The sequence below is a fragment of the Carcharodon carcharias genome, chromosome 3 (genome assembly GCF_017639515.1).
Source record: "Carcharodon carcharias isolate sCarCar2 chromosome 3, sCarCar2.pri, whole genome shotgun sequence".
Classification (NCBI taxonomy): Eukaryota; Metazoa; Chordata; class Chondrichthyes; order Lamniformes; family Lamnidae; genus Carcharodon; species Carcharodon carcharias.
In genome coordinates, this window is record NC_054469.1 from 71964488 (window position 1) to 71983314 (window position 18827).

An 18827-nucleotide genomic window follows, 5' to 3' on the forward strand; every position below is an offset into this window, starting at 1 on the left:
TGGTACAGTACTATCAGGTAATGTTACAATCAACTGAAGTGTGGGTGCAAATGGGAAAGCAGGACCTCGGTATTGAAATGCTGCACATACTCAGCAGGTCAGACAGCATCTGGGAAGAGAGAAACAGAGCTGATGATGCTATTTACACATTAGACCTGGGTTCTGAGGAAAGGTCATGGATCTGAAATGTTATCTTTGATTACATGTAGAATCTGACCTGCTGACTATCTGCAGCCATGCACAGTGCGAATAAGGAGCTGTGAGGCCAGATGTAGCCATGCACAGTTTGAATAAGTTGTGAGGTTGGATACTGCCACACACACTGTTAATAAGGCATGTGAGGCCAGATACTGCCATGTGCAGTGTGAATAAATAGCTGTGAGGCCGGATACTGCCATACACAATGTGGATAAGGAGCTGTGAGACTGGATACTGCCATACACAGTGTGAGTAAGGTGTGTGAGGCCAGATACTGACATGCACAGTGTGAATAAGGAGTTGTGAGGCCGGATATTACCAAGCACAGTGTGAATAAGGAGCTGTGAAGCCGGATATTACGACGCACAGTGTGAATAAGGAGTTGTGAGGCCGGATATTACCACGCACAGTGTGAATAAGGAGTTGTGAGGCCAGATATTACCATGCACAGTGTGAATAAGGAGCTGTGAGGCCGGATATTACCACGCACAGTGTGAATAAGGAGCTGTGAGGGCGGAGACTGCGATGCACAGTGTGTACATGGAGCTGTGAGGGCGGAGACTGCGATGCATGGTGTGTACATGGAGCTGTGAGGGTGGAGACTGCGATGCACAGTGTGTACATGGAGCTGTGAAGGCGGAGACTGCGATGCATGGTGTGTACATGGAGCTGTGAGGGCGGAGACTGCGATGCACAGTGTGTACATGGAGCTGTGAGGACGGAGACTGCGATGCACAGTGTGTATATGGAGCTGTGAGGGCGGAGACTGCGATGCACAGTGTGTACATGGAGCTGTGAGGGCGGAGACTGCGATGCACAGTGTGTACATGGAGCTGTGAGGGTGGAGACTGTGATGCACAGTGTTAATATGGAGCTGTGGGGGCGGAGACAGCAATGCACAGTGTGTAAATGGAGCTGTGAGGGTGGAGACTGTGATACACAGTGTGTATATGGAGCTGTGAGGGCAGGGACTGCGATGCACAGTGTGTATATGGAGTTGTGAGGGCAGGGCCTGTGATGCACAGTGTGTATGTGGAGCTGTGAGGGCGGAGACTGAGATGCAGTGTGTATATGGAGCTGTGAGGGCAGAGACTGTGATGCACAGTGTGTATATGGAGCTGTGAGGGCGGAGACTGCGATGCACAGTGTATACATGGAGCTGTGAGGGTGGAGACTGTGATGCACAGTGTTAATATGGAGCTGTGGGGGCAGAGACTGCGATGCACAGTGTGTACATGGAGCTGTGAGGGCGGAGACTGCGATGCACGGTGTGTACGTGGAGCTGTGAGGGTGGAGACTGCGATGCACGGTGTGTACGTGGAGCTGTGAGGGCGGAGACTGCGATGCAGTGTGTATATGGAGCTGTGAGGGCGGAGACTGCGATGCACAGTGTGTACATGGAGCTGTGAGGGCGGAGACTGCGATGCACGGTGTGTACATGGAGCTGTGAGGGCGGAGACAGCGATGCACGGTGTGTACATGGAGATGTGAGGGCGGAGACTGCGATGCACGGTGTGTACATGGAGCTGTGAGGGCGGAGACTGCGATGCACGGTGTGTACATGGAGCTGTGAGGGCGGAGACTGCGATGCACGGTGTGTACATGGAGCTGTGAGGGCGGAGACTGCGATGCACGGTGTGTACATGGAGCTGTGAGGGCGGAGACTGTGATGCACGGTGTGTATATGGAGCTGTGAGGGCAGGGACTGTGATGCACGGTGTGTATATGGAGCTGTGAGGGCGGAGACTGCGATGCACGGTGTGTACATGGAGCTGTGAGGGCGGAGACTGTGATGCACGGTGTGTATATGGAGCTGTGAGGGCAGGGACTGTGATGCACAGTGCAGCCACAGAGTTGAGCTTGTTTGTGTTTTTTGTTCTGATACAGAAGTTGGGGGGTCACGTGGGGAGAGGCAGTCATTCCCGCACATGCGCACTGCGCTGCCGGGGGCGGGCCTTCCCTGGCGCTCAGGAAGAGGCAGGCACAACATGGAGGTGTGGGCACTTAGTACTTTCTACTTCCTCCTTTTCGCCGCACCTGGTGGCGGTCACGTCAGCCCCCGACCAGTCACGGGAGGTAAGATCGCCATCTGCGATTTTGGTCCAGCCTGATTTACGGTGCGGGTGGGAAACGCCGCTGAGGTGGTAGGGAAAGGGGGCGGGGTCAGGCGGTTGTGGGGGTCGTAGGGAGGGGATGCAGAGGGGAGGGCTTTGGGGGCTGGAGAGCGAGGGTGCAGAGTTGGGAGAAGGTGTAGGGGGCGTAGGGAGGGGGTGTAGAGCGAGGGTGCAGAGTTGGGAGAAGGTGTAGGGGGCATAGGGAGGGGGTGTAGAGGGCAGGGCTCTGGTGACTGGCGTTGGGAGGGTGTGTGGAGAGAGTGTGCAGAGTTGGAAGAAGGTGTAGGGCGGCGTGGGGTGAGGTGGGTGTGTTGGGAGGGGACGTAGGGAGGGGTGCAGAGGGGAGGGCTCTGGGGGGGTGACGTAGGGAGGGGAGGAGGTGGTGTAGGGAGAGGTTGCAGAGGTGGGAGAACATGTAAGGGGGCGATGGGAGGAGGGGGGGCCCAAAGGGGAGTGGTCATGCGACGTATGTGGGCTGAGGGTGTGTGAGGAGAGGGCTTGGGGTCATGTAGGGGGAGGGGGCAGTGAGGGGGGTGGGGGGGATGGGGCTGTGAGGAAGGGGGTGTGGTGGATGGGGCTGTGAGGAAGGGGGTGTGGTGGATGGGGCTGTGAGGAAGGGGGTGTGGGGGATGGGGCTGTGAGGAAGGGGGTGTGGGGGATGGGGTTGGGTGCGAGGAAGGAAGGGGTGTGGGGGATGGGGTTGGGTGCGAGGAAGGAAGGGGTGTGGGGGATGGGGTTGGGTGCGAGGAAGGAAGGGGTGTGGGGGATGGGGTTGGGTGCGAGGAAGGAAGGGGTGTGGGGGATGGGGTTGGGTGCGAGGAAGGAAGGGGTGTGGGGGATGGGGTTGGGTGCGAGGAAGGAAGGGGTGTGGGGGTTGGGGTTGGGTGCGAGGAAGGGAGGGCCGTGGGGGGTGGGGTTGGGTGCGAGGGAGGGGGGGGCCGTGGGGGGTGGGGTTGGGTGCGAGGGAGGTGGGGACTGGGGTTGGGTGCGAGGGGGGTGGGGGATGGGGTTGGGTGCGTGGGGGGTGGGGGATGGGGTTGGGTGCGTGGGGGGTGGGGTGGGGTTGGGTGCGTGGGGGGTGGGGTGGGGTGGGGTTGGATGCGTGGGGGGTGGGGTGGGGTTGGGTGCGAGGGAGGTGGGGTGGGGTTGGGTGCGAGGGAGGGAGGTGGGGTGGGGTTGGGTGCGAGGGAGGGAGGTGGGGTGGGGTTGGGTGCGAGGGAGGGAGGTGGGGTGGGGTTGGGTGCGAGGGAGGGGGGTGGGGTGGGGTTGGGTGCGAGGGAGGGGGGTGGGGTGGGGTTGGGTGCGAGGGGGGTGGGGTGGGGTTGGGTGCGAGTGAGGTGGGGTGGGTTGGGGGAATGGGGTTGGCTGCGAGGGACGTGGGGGGGTGGGGGATGGGGTTGGCTGCGAGGGACGTGGGGGGGGGGGGTGGGGGGGGGGGGATGGGGTTGGCTGCGAGGGAGGTGGGGGGGTGGGGGATGGGGTTGGCTGCGAGGGAGGTGGGTGGGAGGAGGATGGGGTTGGCTGCGGGGGGTGGGGGATGGGGTTGGCTGCGAGGGAAGTGGGGGGGTGGGGGATGGGGTTGGCTGCGAGGGAGGTGGGGGGGTGGGGGATGGGGTTGGCTGCGAGGGGGGTGGGGGATGGGGTTGGCTGCGAGGGAAGTGGGGGGGTGGGGGATGGGGTTGGCTGCGAGGGAGGTGGGGGGGGTGGGGGATGGGGTTGGCTGCGAGGGGGGTGGGGGATGGGGTTGGGTGCGAGGGAGGTGGGGGGATGGGGGATGGTGTTGGGTGCGAGGGGGGTGGGGGGTGGGGGATGGGGTTGGCTGCGAGGGAGGTGGGGGGGTGGGGGATGGGGTTGGCTGCGAGGGAGGTGGGGGGGGTGGGGGATGGGGTTGGGTGCGAGGGAGGTGGGGGGGTGGGGGATGGGGTTGGGTGCGAGGGAGGTGGGGGGGTGGGGGATGGGGTTGGGTGCGAGGGAGGTGGGGGGTTGGGGGGGTGGGGGATGGGGTTGGGTGCGAGGGAGGTGGGGGGGTGGGGGATGGGGTTGGGTGCGAGGGAGGTGGGGGGGTGGGGGATGGGGTTGGGTGCGAGGAAGGTGGGGGGTGGGGGATGGGGTTGGGTGCGAGGAAGGTGGTGGGGTGGGGGATGGGGTTGGGTGCGAGGAAGGTGGGGGGTGGGGGATGGGGTTGGGTGCGAGGAAGGTGGTGGGGTGGGGGACGGGGTTGGGTGCGAGGAAGGTGGTGGGGTGGGGGACGGGGTTGGGTGCGAGGAAGGTGGGGGTTGGGGGATGGGGTTGGGTGCGAGGAAGGTGGGGGGGTGGGGGACGGGGTTGGGTGCGAGGAAGGTGTGGGGTTGGGTGCGAGGAAGGTGGGGGCGGTGTTGGGTGCGAGGAAGGTGGGGGCGGTGTTGGGTGCGAGGAAGGTGGGGGCGGTGTTGGGTGCGAGGAAGGTGGGGGCGGTGTTGGGTGCGAGGAAGGTGGGGGCGGTGTTGGGTGCGAGGAAGGTGGGGGCGGTGTTGGGTGCGAGGAAGGTGGGGGCGGTGTTGGGTGCGAGGAAGGTGGGGGCGGTGTTGGGTGCGAGGAAGGTGGGGGCGGTGTTGGGTGCGAGGAAGGTGGGGGCGGTGTTGGGTGCGAGGAAGGTGGGGGCGGTGTTGGGTGCGAGGAAGTTGGGGGCGGTGTTGGGTGCGAGGAAGGTGGGGGCGGTGTTGGGTGCGAGGAAGGTGGGGGCGGTGTTGGGTGCGAGGAAGGTGGGGGCGGTGTTGGGTGCGAGGAAGGTGGGGGCGGTGTTGGGTGCGAGCAAGGTGGGGGCGGTGTTGGGTGCGAGCAAGGTGGGGGCGGTGTTGGGTGCGAGCAAGGTGGGGGCGGTGTTGGGTGCGAGCAAGGTGGGGGCGGTGTTGGGTGCGAGCAAGGTGGGGGCGGTGTTGGGTGCGAGCAAGGTGGGGGCGGTGTTGGGTGCGAGCAAGGTGGGGGCGGTGTTGGCTGCGAGCAAGGTGGGGGCGGTGTTGGGTGCGAGCAAGGTGGGGGCGGTGTTGGGTGCGAGCAAGGTGGGGGCGGTGTTGGGTGCGAGCAAGGTGGGGGCGGTGTTGGCTGCGAGCAAGGTGGGGGCGGTGTTGGCTGCGAGCAAGGTGGGGGCGGTGTTGGCTGCGAGCAAGGTGGGGGCGGTGTTGGCTGCGAGCAAGGTGGGGGCGGTGTTGGCTGCGAGCAAGGTGGGGGCGGTGTTGGCTGCGAGCAAGGTGGGGGCGGTGTTGGCTGCGAGCAAGGTGGGGGCGGTGTTGGCTGCGAGCAAGGTGGGGGCGGTGTTGGCTGCGAGCAAGGTGGGGGCGGTGTTGGCTGCGAGCAAGGTGGGGGCGGTGTTGGCCGCGAGCAAGGTGGGGGCGGTGTTGGCTGCGAGCAAGGTGGGGGCGTGGGGGCTGGGGTTGGGTGCGAGCAAGGTGGGGGCGTGGGGGCTGGGGTTGGGTGCGAGCAAGGTGGGGGCGTGGGGGCTGGGGTTGGGTGCGAGCAAGGTGGGGGCGTGGGGGCTGGGGTTGGGTGCGTGCAAGGTGGGGGCGTGGGGGCTGGGGTTGGGTGCGAGCAAGGTGGGGGCGTGGGGGCTGGGGTTGGGTGCGAGCAAGGTGGGGGCGTGGGGGCTGGGGTTGGGTGCGAGCAAGGTGGGGGCTGGGGTTGGGTGCGAGCAAGGTGGGGGCGTGGGGGCTGGGGTTGGGTGCGAGCAAGGTGGGGGCGTGGGGGCTGGGGTTGGGTGCGAGCAAGGTGGGGGCTGGGGTTGGGTGCGAGCAAGGTGGGGGCTGGGGTTGGGTGCGAGCAAGGTGGGGGCTGGGGTTGGGTGCGAGCAAGGTGGGGGCTGGGGTTGGGTGCGAGCAAGGTGGGGGCTGGGGTTGGGTGCGAGCAAGGTGGGGGCTGGGGTTGGGTGCGAGCAAGGTGGGGGCTGGGGTTGGGTGCGAGCAAGGTGGGGGCTGGGGTTGGGTGCGAGCAAGGTGGGGGCTGGGGTTGGGTGCGAGCAAGGTGGGGGCTGGGGTTGGGTGCGAGCAAGGTGGGGGCTGGGGTTGGGTGCGAGCAAGGTGGGGGCGTGGGGGCTGGGGTTGGGTGCGAGCAAGGTGGGGGCGTGGGGGCTGGGGTTGGGTGCGAGCAAGGTGGGGGCGTGGGGGCTGGGGTTGGGTGCGAGCAAGGTGGGGGCGTGGGGGCTGGGGTTGGGTGCGAGGAAGTGATGGGGCGTGGGGGATGGGGTTGGGTGCGAGGAAGTGATGGGGCGTGGGGGATGGGGTTGGGTGCGAGGAAGTGATGGGGCGTGGGGGATGGGGTTGGGTGCGAGGAAGTGATGGGGCGTGGGGGATGGGGTTGGGTGCGAGGAAGTGATGGGGCGTTGTGGATGGGGTTGGGTGCGAGGGAGGGGGTGTGTGGGGTGTTGGGTTGTGTGTGAGGAAGGGAGGGGGGGGGCGTGGGGAATGGGGTTGGGTGTGAGGAAGAGGGGGGCGTGGGGGATGGGGTTGGGTGTGAGGAAGCGGGGGGCGTAGGGGGTGGAGTTGGGTGTGAGGAAGGTGAGGGATGGGGTTGGGTGTGAGGTAGGTGGGGCATGGGGGATGAGGTTGGGTGTGAGGAAGGGAGGGCCGTGGGGGGTGGAGTTGGGTGTGAGGAAGGTGAGGGATGGGGTTGGGTGTGAGGTAGGTGGGGCATGGGGGATGGGGTTGGGTGTGAGGAAAGTGGGGGATGGGGTCAGGTGTGAGCAATGGGGGGTGTGGGGGATGGGGTTGGGCGTGAGGAAGGTGGTGCGTGGGGTTGGGTGTGAGGAAGGTAGGGCGTAGGGGATGGGGTTGGGTGTGAGGAAGGTAGGGCGTAGGGGATGGGGTTGGGTGTGAGGAAGGTAGGGCGTAGGGGATGGGGTTGGGTGTGAGGAAGGGGGGGGCGTGGGAGATGGGGTTGGGAGTGGGGGGTGGGATTGGGTGTGAGGGAGTGGGGGGTGGGATTGGGTGTGAGGGAGTGGGGGCTGGGATTGGGTGTGAGGGAGTGGGGGCTGGGATTGGGTGTGAGGGAGTGGGGGCTGGGATTGGGTGTGAGGGAGTGGGGGCTGGGATTGGGTGTGAGGGAGTGGGGGCTGGGATTGGGGGTGAGGGAGTGGGGGGTGGGATTGGGGGTGAGGGAGTGGGGGTGGGATTGGGTGTGAGGGAGTGGGGTGTGGGATTGGGTGTGAGGGAGTGGGGTGTGGGATTGGGTGTGAGGGAGTGGGGTGTGGGATTGGGTGTGAGGGAGTGGGGGCTGGGATTGGGTGTGAGGGAGTGGGGGCTGGGATTGGGTGTGAGGGAGTGGGGGCTGGGATTGGGGGTGAGGGAGTGGGGGCTGGGATTGGGGGTGAGGGAGTGGGGGGTGGGATTGGGGGTGAGGGAGTGGGGGGTGGGATTGGGGGTGAGGGAGTGGGGGGTGGGATTGGGGGTGAGGGAGTGGGGGGTGGGATTGGGGGTGAGGGAGTGGGGGGTGGGATTGGGGGTGAGGGAGTGGGGGGTGGGATTGGGGGTGAGGGAGTGGGGGGTGGGATTGGGGGTGAGGGAGTGGGGGGTGGGATTGGGGGTGAGGGAGTGGGGGGTGGGATTGGGGGTGAGGGAGTGGGGGGTGGGATTGGGGGTGAGGGAGTGGGGGGTGGGATTGGGGGTGAGGGAGTGGGGGGTGGGATTGGGGGTGAGGGAGTGGGGGGTGGGATTGGGGGTGAGGGAGTGGGGGGTGGGATTGGGGGTGAGGGAGTGGGGGGTGGGATTGGGGGTGAGGGAGTGGGGGGTGGGATTGGGGGTGAGGGAGTGGGGGGTGGGATTGGGGGTGAGGGAGTGGGGGGTGGGATTGGGGGTGAGGGAGTGGGGGGTGGGATTGGGGGTGAGGGAGTGGGGGGTGGGATTGGGGGTGAGGGAGTGGGGGGTGGGATTGGGGGTGAGGGAGTGGGGGGTGGGATTGGGGGTGAGGGAGTGGGGGGTGGGATTGGGGGTGAGGGAGTGGGGGGTGGGATTGGGGGTGAGGGAGTGGGGGGTGGGATTGGGGGTGAGGGAGTGGGGGATGGGATTGGGGGTGAGGGGGTGGGATTGGGATTGGGGGTGAGGGGGTGGGATTGGGATTGGGGGTGAGGGGTGGGGGATGGGATTGGGGGTGAGGGGTGGGGGATGGGATTGGGGGTGAGGGGTGGGGGATGGGATTGGGGGTGAGGGGGTGGGATTGGGGGTGAGGGAGTGGGGGATGGGATTGGGCGTGGGGAATGGGCTTTGGCGTGAGGGAGCGGGGGGCATGGGGTTGTGGGTGAGGGGGCGTGGGCTTGGGGGTGAGGGAGCGGGGGCTGTGGGGTTGGGGGTGAGGGAGAGGGGGGCGTGGGGATGGGGGTGAGGAAGCGGGGGGCATGGGGATGGGGGTGAGGAAGAGGGGGGCGTGGGGATGTGGTGCGTGGGGGAAGGGGAAGTGTTGGGGAGGGAGGGCGGGGGGGTAGGGAGCGAGGGAGAGGGCACGGGGCCCCGGAGATAGGGCGCTGGTGGGGTCCTGGAGAGAGTTGGGCGTAGGGAGCAGGCGCAGGGGGTGCATTGGGAGAAGATATTGGTGGGAGGGGTGTCTGGGGAGGGCACGGGGGCCCAGGGGCTTCATGGGGCGCGCCTATGGAGAGCAGGTGAGACGGGGACAGGGCGCAGTGGGAGGGTTTCATAGAGTGTGCTGAGAGGGTGCAGAGGTGGGAGAGAGAGGGGGAGAAAGGGAGGGAGGGAGAGGGAGAGGGAGGGGCGCGGTGTGAGGGGAAGAGAGGGAGGGCGCGGTGTGGGGGGGAAGAGAGGGAGGGCGCGGTGTGGGGGCGAAGAGAGGGAGGGCGCGGCGTGGGGGCGAAGAGAGGGAGGGCGCGGCGTGGGGGGGAAGAGAGGGAGGGCGCGGCGTGGGGGGGAAGAGAGGGAGGGCGCGGCGTGGGGGGGAAGAGAGGGAGGGCGCGGCGTGGGGGGGAAGAGAGGGAGGGCGCGGCGTGGGGGGGAAGAGAGGGAGGGCGCGGCGTGGGGGGGAAGAGAGGGAGGGCGCGGCGTGGGGGGGAAGAGAGGGAGGGCGCGGCGCGGGGGGGGAAGAGAGGGAGGGCGCGGCGCGGGGGGGAAGAGAGGGAGGGCGCGGCGCGGGGGGGAAGAGAGGGAGGGCGCGGCGCGGGGGGGGAAGAGAGGGAGGGCGCGGCGCGGGGGGGGAAGAGAGGGAGGGCGCGGCGCGGGGGGGAAGAGAGGGAGGGCGCGGCGCGGGGGGGAAGAGAGGGAGGGCGCGGCGCGGGGCGGAAGAGAGGGAGGGTGCGGCGCGGGGGGGAAGAGAGGGAGGGCGCGGCGCGGGGTGGAAGAGAGGGAGGGCGCGGCACGGGGGGGAAGAGAGGGAGGGCGCGGCGCGGGGGGGGAAGAGAGGGAGGGCGCGGCGCGGGGGGGGAAGAGAGGGAGGGCGCGGCGCGGGGGGGGAAGAGAGGGAGGGCGCGGCGCGGGGGGGGAAGAGAGGGAGGGCGCGGCGCGGGGGGGGAAGAGAGGGAGGGCGCGGCGCGGGGGGGAAGAGAGGGAGGGCGCGGCGCGGGGGGGAAGAGAGGGAGGGCGCGGCGCGGGGGGGAAGAGAGGGAGGGCGCGGCGCGGGGGGGAAGAGAGGGAGGGCGCGGCGCGGGGGGGAAGAGAGGGAGGGCGCGGCGCGGGGGGGAAGAGAGGGAGGGCGCGGCGCGGGGGGGGAAGAGAGGGAGGGCGCGGCGCGGGGGGGAAGAGAGGGAGGGCGCGGCGCGGGGGGGAAGAGAGGGAGGGCGCGGCGCGGGGGGGGAAGAGAGGGAGGGCGCGGCGCGGGGGGGAAGAGAGGGAGGGCGCGGCGCGGGGGGGAAGAGAGGGAGGGCGCGGCGCGGGGGGGAAGAGAGGGAGGGCGCGGCGCGGGGGGGAAGAGAGGGAGGGCGCGGCGCGGGGGGGAAGAGAGGGAGGGCGCGGCGCGGGGGGGAAGAGAGGGAGGGCGCGGCGCGGGGGGGAAGAGAGGGAGGGCGCGGCGCGGGGGGGAAGAGAGGGAGGGCGCGGCGCGGGGGGGGAAGAGAGGGAGGGCGCGGCGCGGGGGGGAGGAGAGGGAGGGCGCGGCGCGGGGGGGAGGAGAGGGAGGGCGCGGCGCGGGGGGGAGGAGAGGGAGGGCGCGGCGCGGGGGGGAGGAGAGGGAGGGCGCGGCGCGGGGGAGAGGGAGGGAGGGAGGGCGCGGCGCGGGGGTTGGGGGGGAGGGAGGGCGCGGGGGTGGGGCGGAGAGGTAGGGCGTGGTGCGGGGGAGACATACATATGGTGTACTCAACGGAGCCACTTTTACAGTTTTGAGAGTTATTTTCCAAGGAAATCTATCTTTACACTTTTGCTTATTAACAATTCAGATTAGTGTTTTAAGTAGTGAAACAGTTAACAATATAAGAATTAGAATATTATAATTTATTTGATTCTTTTTGGTTGGAAGAATGAGGAGAGGCAATACGAAATAAAGGGTACAATTCTAAAGAAGATGCAGAAGCAGAGGGACCTGGAGATTTTTGAGCACAAATCATTGAATGTGGCAAGGCAGGTTGAGAAAGGTGTTAATAAGGGATCCTGGGCTTTATAAATACAGACATACAGTACAAAAGCAGGTTTGGAAACCTTTATAAAACACTAGTTCAGCCTTATCTGGGGTCTGTCCAATTCTTTAGGAAGGATGTGAAGGCTTCAGAGAGAGTGCAGAAAAGTTTTATGAGAATGATTCCAGGATGAGAAATTTAAATTATGCGGATAGATTAGCAAAGCTGAGAATGTCCTCTTTGGATTTGAGATGATTGAGAGGAGATTTAATCTAGGTGTGCCAAAATTATGACGGATCTGTACGGCGTAGTTATGGAGAAACTGTCCCTGTTGGCAGAAGGCTTGAGAACCAAAGGCTTCATTTTAACATGATTGGCCAAGAACCAGAAGTGACATGAGAAAAACTTCTTTAGGCAGCGAGTGGTTAGGATCTGGAATACACTGCCAGACAACGTGGTGAAAACAGATTCAATTATGGCTTTCAAAAGCTAATTGGATAATAGCAGGGCTATGAGGAAGTTGGGCTAACTGAGTCATTTACAGAGAGCTGGAAACAGCACAAAAGATCATTCAGCCTGCCATATCTGTGTTGGCTCTCTTCAAGAGCAACAAACCTAATCCCATTCCCCTGGCTTTCTCCCCCCGCCCTGGTTTTCTCCCCCTGCCCTGGCATATTTTCTCTCTTCAAATAATTTTCCAATTCTCTTTTGAAGGTCTTTATTGAGTTGTCACCGCACTCTCAGTGCATTCTAGATCCTAAACACTTGCTGCTTAAAAATGTATTTCCTCATGCTGAGTGTTAGTCTTGTGCTAGTCATGTCACTTGATTTCCAAATATGATATTGTTTTCAGCTCACTAAATTTGTTTCTCATCAAGCTGCACTGTATCTGAAGGAGAAGTCTAATTGGAGATGGAACTGAGAAAAAAAAAACTGTACCAGAAATGCTATCATTTACTTGGAGCATAATCATTTGCAATAAAATGCTATGTGTATAATAAATAAAACAAATGTTTATTATCGAGGAGGGCTGACAGGCTCAAGTGAAAGAATGCAAATTTTGAGAATGGCTACTTGTTGAAGTTTTCAGTTATAAGAAAATAAACCCCGGTTGCCAGATATTTTCAAATTACACATCCATCATGAAATGTAAACTGTTTAGCATTAATTATAAAGTAGAAAGGAGCATTCAAGTATGAAGTTTCCCAGTCCAGGATTGTTTATTTGAATTATTTGTTGAAACAATTTAATTTGTGGATGATTGAGCCCATCGTAGTATAATTTATATCATTGTTCTAGACTAAGGGTGTTTAGCCTTAAGGAAAATTGTATCTTAACAAAGAACCACAAGAGATTTGTAATACAGCCCAGGTCTGTGGATTTCCATTGTTATTATTTCTTCAGATGCTTTCTCATTTATGTTCTTTTGGCCATATCCTAACTGTTGAAGTGTTCAAACAATTAAAGAGGGAAACTGCACTTGCTGTTGCTGATTTTTCTTTACTCTTATATAGATTGCTCAGATTTTACAAATACATCTTGTGAACAGTGCTTGGAAAATGTTGATGTAAGTATCACAATTTTATCAATTTATGCAGGAATATCTTAGAATTTAGTTTGTCTTTGCTCCCCTGTGTGAAGGAAAAGTAATTTGCCTCGTTAGTGGTGCGAAAACCCTTAATTAGCAGATAACAAGAACAACTTCCAGATTGTTGTTCCCAAGTTGACCTTTGGGTGTGAGGAACTACAACTCCACTTTCTCACAGCCCAGAATTGGCACTCTATACATATGCTTAATAACACTGCTCGTTTAATTGGTTAATTTCAATTTTGAAAATCGGTTTTACAGACTCCGTAAATAGCCGTTACAACTTGCAAGACGTTAATTGGCTTTGAAATGGCAAATATTTACTGTTGGTATCTTATTAGATGCCAAGCATGTAATTTTAATTTTAAAGGTGACTTTTCTGTCACAGTAATTTTGAGGTGCTGTGTTTATGTGCTACTGCACAACTGTTTAAAATTACATCTTTTGTTATCTGTAAAAGTTGACTTCTGCAAGTGTTCTTTATCTCAAACTAAAACTTATTTATGATCAACAGGAACATTTTGAAGAAATGAAATGCCCATTAATCACAGTGGCATTGATTTCACTGAATCTGTCAAATAGCCATTCATTGACTTTTTGACAACTGGCACCTGTTTACTTTTGATGCACACCACTGAATGTAAACAGATGACTTCCATCAATCATAGTGATGTCAGAATGTAGCGGCAAGTCTGGAGGATTCTACCAGCATTCAAGACATTTGCATCAGTTGAAAAGATCAAGTTTCAGCAGTAGTCTTGTTTTTATTCAGTCCTACTCATGTTTCCAAGGTGCATTTTATTCAATTATAAAAAGTGATTTGACCACTATTTTAGAAACAATTTTGTGGTCTTTCTCAATCAAGATGCAGAGAATCCCACTGTTTTCTAACATAAGTTTCCCTGCCAATTAAAACCCATCCTTGCCAGCATCCTATACTAGTCATAAGTTGATTCTTTTAGTGTCTGAAGTGAGCTTGCAAATTATTAGCAATATAAATAGATTTGGAAAAATTTTGGACTGTGGATTTGCATTTTTGGGGAATCTTGTTGTACTATCTAAGGATCTTTAAATATCTTGAAACATTTTTGTTTTTAGCCAAGGTCAGATTTGAAAGAAACTAGGTTTGCATTCTGTTGCATCTTACAGAAAAATCCATCTTTTGTCTTTGTTTTCAGATAAACTAGAACAAGGTGACCAAGCATTTTTTTTCTTTGAAATTCTTATCCTTGTTTTCAAATCCCTTCTCACCTCTTCCTATCTCTCACTTTGTCCAGCCTACAACTTGCACAGCACCAATTCTAACACCTTATGTATGCCTGATTTTCATTACTCCATCGTTAACAGCTGTGCCTTCAGCTGCCTTGTCCTCTGGAATTTCCTCTCTAAATTTCTCTCCTGTTAAGACACTCCTTGAAACCTATCTCTTTGACTAAGCTTTTGATCACCTGTCAAATCACCTTATGTGGCTCGGTGTCAAATTATGTTTGATAACACCCTGTAGAATGTTTTACTATGTTAAAGGTAATATATGATGCAATTTGTTTTTGTGGGCCACACCACCGCATATCATGGAATATCAGGGACTGCATCTAAAGTTTTAAACCCGTGTATCCATTGAGTTGCATATATCTCAGGTTTCTAGCACTTAAGCCCTTTTTTAATCTAAAGGCCCCAAGAAATTTGAGCATGACAAAGCAGGATATAAATAAAAATAAGTGCAAATAAGATTGGCTAGCCTAGGCTTTGAGTTGAACAGTCAGAGTTTGGGACCATATGCCACATTTTGGACATGCCCGAATATAATACTTCTGTTTTTAGCAGGACAGTTGGGTGGGACAGTTTATTCTATGAAGAACAATCTTATGAAATCATAACACTGCAGTTCAAGAAAGTGAAATGTGGACGATATTGGAGTGCAGTCCATTTTTTAAAAAAGATATGCGCTGCAAATGTAGTTATAGTTACAAGTTAAAGCTCCATACTGTTCAGTTTTGTAAAAAATAAAATGAAATTGAGCAAAAAATAAAAGTACTGCATTAGTTCTGAAACTAATTTTTTGAGCTTTGCAATGCTAATTTCTGATCTCACATGAAGTTTTGTTATATAAAGAGTGGATCATGTTATGATTTTAAAAATACTTAAAAACTGCCACTGTTTTAAGTTAAATAAGTATGTAGTTTTGAAAGTGATTTGAATTTTAAATGCAGATCTAAGTAGGTTTATGTTGCAGAGTACAGTTAGCACATAGATTATTATCGTAAAAAAAAGTCTGCATTTTGCAGGGTCATGATTGAGAGCATTTTGGATAACTTTAACACACATTTTGAACTCTTGTCTTCCAGTGTCTCTGGTGTTTTGTTGATCAGCGTTGTATGAAATACCCTGTTGAAAGTATAATTCCACCTAACTCAATATGTCCTTTACGCCAAGCTCGTTGGGGAGTTTGCTGGGGTAAGAGTTTAATGTGCATTTTGCACTTAATATTGGTAAGACTTTAAAATGAATGCAATTTCTTTTTAAAAGTGTAAACTCTGCAGAAGACCAGATACTGTTCCTGGGTTAGATGTGATTATTGTTCTGGTTTCCGTCTGACAATATCCGAAGTATAATCAAACTGTTGGAATAGTAGTTAGAATTTTTTAAAAAAGTATTCGTTGGTGGATGTAGGCGTTGCTGGCTGGGCCAATATTTATTGCCTATCCCTAATTGCACTTGAGAAGATGGTGGTGAGTTGCCTTCTAGTTCCAAATCAGGGTGGTGTGTGGCTTGGAGGGGAGCTTGCAGGTGATGGTGCTCCCATGCATCTGCTGCCCATGTCCTTCTAGGGGGTCGAAGTCACTGGTTTGGAAAGTGCTATTGAAGGAGCCTTGGTGAGTTGCTGTATCTTGTAGATGTCACACACCGCGCTGCCCATGTGTGCCAGTGGTGGAGGGAATGAATGTTGAAGGTGGTGGATGGGATCCCAATCAGGCTTTGTCCTGGTTGGTGTCAAGCTTCATGATTGTTGTTGGAGCTGCACTCATCCAGACAAGTGGAGAGTATTCCATCACACTCCTGACTTACACGTTGCAGATAGTGGACAGGCTGTGGGCAGTCAAGAGGTGAGTTACTCGCCACAGAATTTCCAGACTTTGACCTGCTCTTGTCGCCAAATTGGTTATATGGCTGGTCAAGATCAGTTTCTGCTCAGTGGTAACCCCTGCAATGTTGGTAGTGGGGAATTCAGCAATGGTGATGCCATTGAATGTCATGGGAAGATGATAGGATGACCTGAGGTACTCCTGCAGTAATGAGCCATTTACAACCCAAGCCTGGATGTTGTCCAGGTCTTGCATATGGACAAAGAACTGCTTCAGTATCTGAGGAGTTTTGAATATTGTGCAATCTTCAGCGAATATCCCCACTTCTGACCTTATGATGAAGAGAAGGTCATCGATGAAGCACCTGAAGCTGGCTGGGTCTAGCACACTGTCCTGAGGAACTCCTGCAGTGATTGACCTCCAACAACCACAACCATTTTCCTTTGCGATAGGTATGAATCCAAACAGCGGAGAGTTTTTCCGCTGATTCTCATTAATTTCAGCTTTGCTAGGGATCCTTGATGCCACACATGTTCAAATGCTGCCTTGATGTCAAGGACAGTCACTCTCACCTCACCTTGCGAGTTCAGTTCTTTTGTCCATGTTTGAACCAAGGTTGTAATGAGGTCAGAAGTTGATGGCCCTGACAGAACCCAAACTGAGCGTCAATGAGCAGATTATTGCTGGGTTAGTGTTGTTTGATAGCTCTGTCGATTACCCTTTCAATTTGTTGTTCACCGAGAATAGACTGATGGGGCAGTTATTGGCTGGGTTAGATTTGTCCTGCTGTTTGTGATTAGCAGGATCCAATTTGGTAAGTCTTGGTTAAGGATTTTTATTTCAACTAGAATTATTAATTTTTTAACTCTTTTGGGCTTGTTGCCTGAATGTGGGTGTCATTAACAAGGCTGGTATTTAATGCTCATTCTAGCTGCCATTGGCGGGTTGCCTCCTTGAATCGTTACAGGCAGTGCGGTGAAGACGCTATCAGAATGGAATATGTTACCTATGTAACAGATGCAACTGAGTGGCTTGCTAAGCCTCTTCAGAGGCCCATTAAGAGAAAACTACTTTAGTGTGGGATAGGAGTCACATAAAATGGAATTCTCTGGATTAGACATTTTCACTACTATTCCAGTTACATAATCCTTGTACTGTATTCAAATTATTAGTGTTAATTTATTAGTAAATATTTTATCAATACCATGATGTACCATTCTTTCAAATATGGAATAATGGTGGGTGGGGTGGGGAGTTTTAACATGGGTGCATGGTTGGGATTAGGTGTGTGTGGGGGGAATAAATGGACAAAAATTCTGAGCTCCAAAGGAAGCCAACTCCAACTTGCTGACCTGAGTTTTACTGAGGTGGGTCAAAGGACAGATAGCCAATCCATTCCCAGGAGGCAGCTGGTGTTTTTTAAGAGGCTGGAAGCCCAGATTTAATCTTCGAAAGTTTTAGAATGGCCAACTGGGTTTCCCAGGCCTCAGGAAATCTAAAGGTTGCAGTGAAGTGAGGACAGCCTCTGGGAGAAGGCAAGTGCCTTTGCTTTACTCCTTGTAGGCCAGGAAGAGGAAGAGAGCTTCCTTCTGATCTCCTAAGCCTCGCACACTGGGATCAATGGGATCAAAACCCTGCCTGGGGGCACGGATCGGCTCCACCTGATCCTGCGGCCTACCCTAGAGTGCTCCATGCCTAACTGGAAGGCATGTTTCTCAATCAAGGAGCCTGTCAAGGCCAAAGGTCACATGCTGTGGAGTTAAAACTCCACAATATGTGCGAAAACCTGTACTTTGGGGTTTCCTGTGAATTACCAGAAACCCCCACCCTGCCCCGTGTCTTCCAGCACTTTGGCAAGTAGAAGCTCCTCCCATGATTTATACTGCACTTGGTTACATAAGTACTTTAGGTAATGTGGAAGTTAAACTTGGACTTTTTTGCTGTGTTCCTTCTAATATTCGAAAACTGGATTAGGATTTTGAAGGTGTGCATTAAATTAAAGGAGGGGGAAGCTTTATGGTTGAGTTGTTTAGGCACTGACATTTTAGCTCTGCATCAAGCCCAGACTATTAGGTACCAAGTCTACTCTATTTGTTGGTGTTAAGTTTTACAAGTAGCCAGTTCATAGACATATGTAGGATGCAGACCTATCTATTTAATTTAGTGACTGACTTCTCTTATGCATGTCTCCTTTCCTACCCACCTCTCTCTTGCCCTTCCCAGCTATTTCTTGACCCCTGCCCTTTTCTGACCAACACCACCCCCTGCCCTTTTCTGACCAACACCACCCCCTGCCCTTTTCTGACCAACACCACCCCCTGCCCTTTTCTGACCAACACCACCCCCTGCCCTTTTCTGACCAACACCACCCCCTGCCCTTTTCTGACCAACACCACCCCCTGCCCTTTTCTGACCAACACCACCCCCTGCCCTTTTCTGACCAACACCACCCCCTGCCCTTTTCTGACCAACACCACCCCCTGCCCTTTTCTGACCAACACCACCCCCTGCCCTTTTCTGACCAACACCACCCCCTGCCCTTTTCTGACCAACACCACCCCCTGCCCTTTTCTGACCAACACCACCCCCTGCCCTTTTCTGACCAACACCACCCCCTGCCCTTTTCTGACCAACACCACCCCCTGCCCTTTTCTGACCAACACCACCCCCTGCCCTTTTCTGACCAACACCACCCCCTGCCCTTTTCTGACCAACACCACCCCCTGCCCTTTTCTGACCAACACCACCCCCTGCCCTTTTCTGACCAACACCACCCCCTGCCCTTTTCTGACCAACACCACCCCCTGCCCTTTTCTGACCAACACCACCCCCTGCCCTTTTCTGACCAACACCACCCCCTGCCCTTTTCTGACCAACACCACCCCCTGCCCTTTTCTGACCAACACCACCCCCTGCCCTTTTCTGACCAACACCACCCCCTGCCCTTTTCTGACCAACACCACCCCCTGCCCTTTTCTGACCAACACCACCCCCTGCCCTTTTCTGACCAACACCACCCCCTGCCCTTTTCTGACCAACACACAGACTCACTGTCTCTCTCTAGCTCCCCTCCCTCATCTCTCATCTGTTCTTCTCCCCATTTATATGAAGCCCAGGGAGGGTGTGCTAATTGAAATAAATTACCAGCTGGTGTCCTCTTCTCCTTTGCAATCACTTAAATCAGTCAGTTAACGTTTTTCATGTTCCAGGGAGCTGTAGTGACTGATGGTAGTGATTGCTTGAGCACAGGAAATTTGGAATTACTGATTTTACCAGCTGCGAACAATGAGCAGGCCAGGTACCACATTCTGGCAACAAACCCCAGGCTA

The 18827-nt window shown here is 56.4% G+C and overlaps 1 protein-coding gene across 5 annotated transcripts in view; it reads left to right on the forward strand.

The window, feature by feature from the left end:
* The first annotated feature begins 577 nt into the window (after positions 1-577).
* Positions 578-18827, forward strand: part of LOC121276518 (pituitary tumor-transforming gene 1 protein-interacting protein) — a 104843-nt gene continuing 86593 nt past the window's right edge. The window contains exons 1-4 of one of the 5 annotated variants that reach the window (XM_041185018.1): positions 578-853; positions 2086-2274; positions 12342-12394; positions 14761-14869. In XM_041185018.1, the coding sequence (XP_041040952.1) occupies positions 769-853; positions 2086-2274; positions 12342-12394; positions 14761-14869 (436 nt within the window). In that variant the 5' untranslated portion in view covers positions 578-768. The other 4 variants (XM_041185019.1, XM_041185020.1, XM_041185022.1 and 1 more) reach the window with 4 other exon arrangements.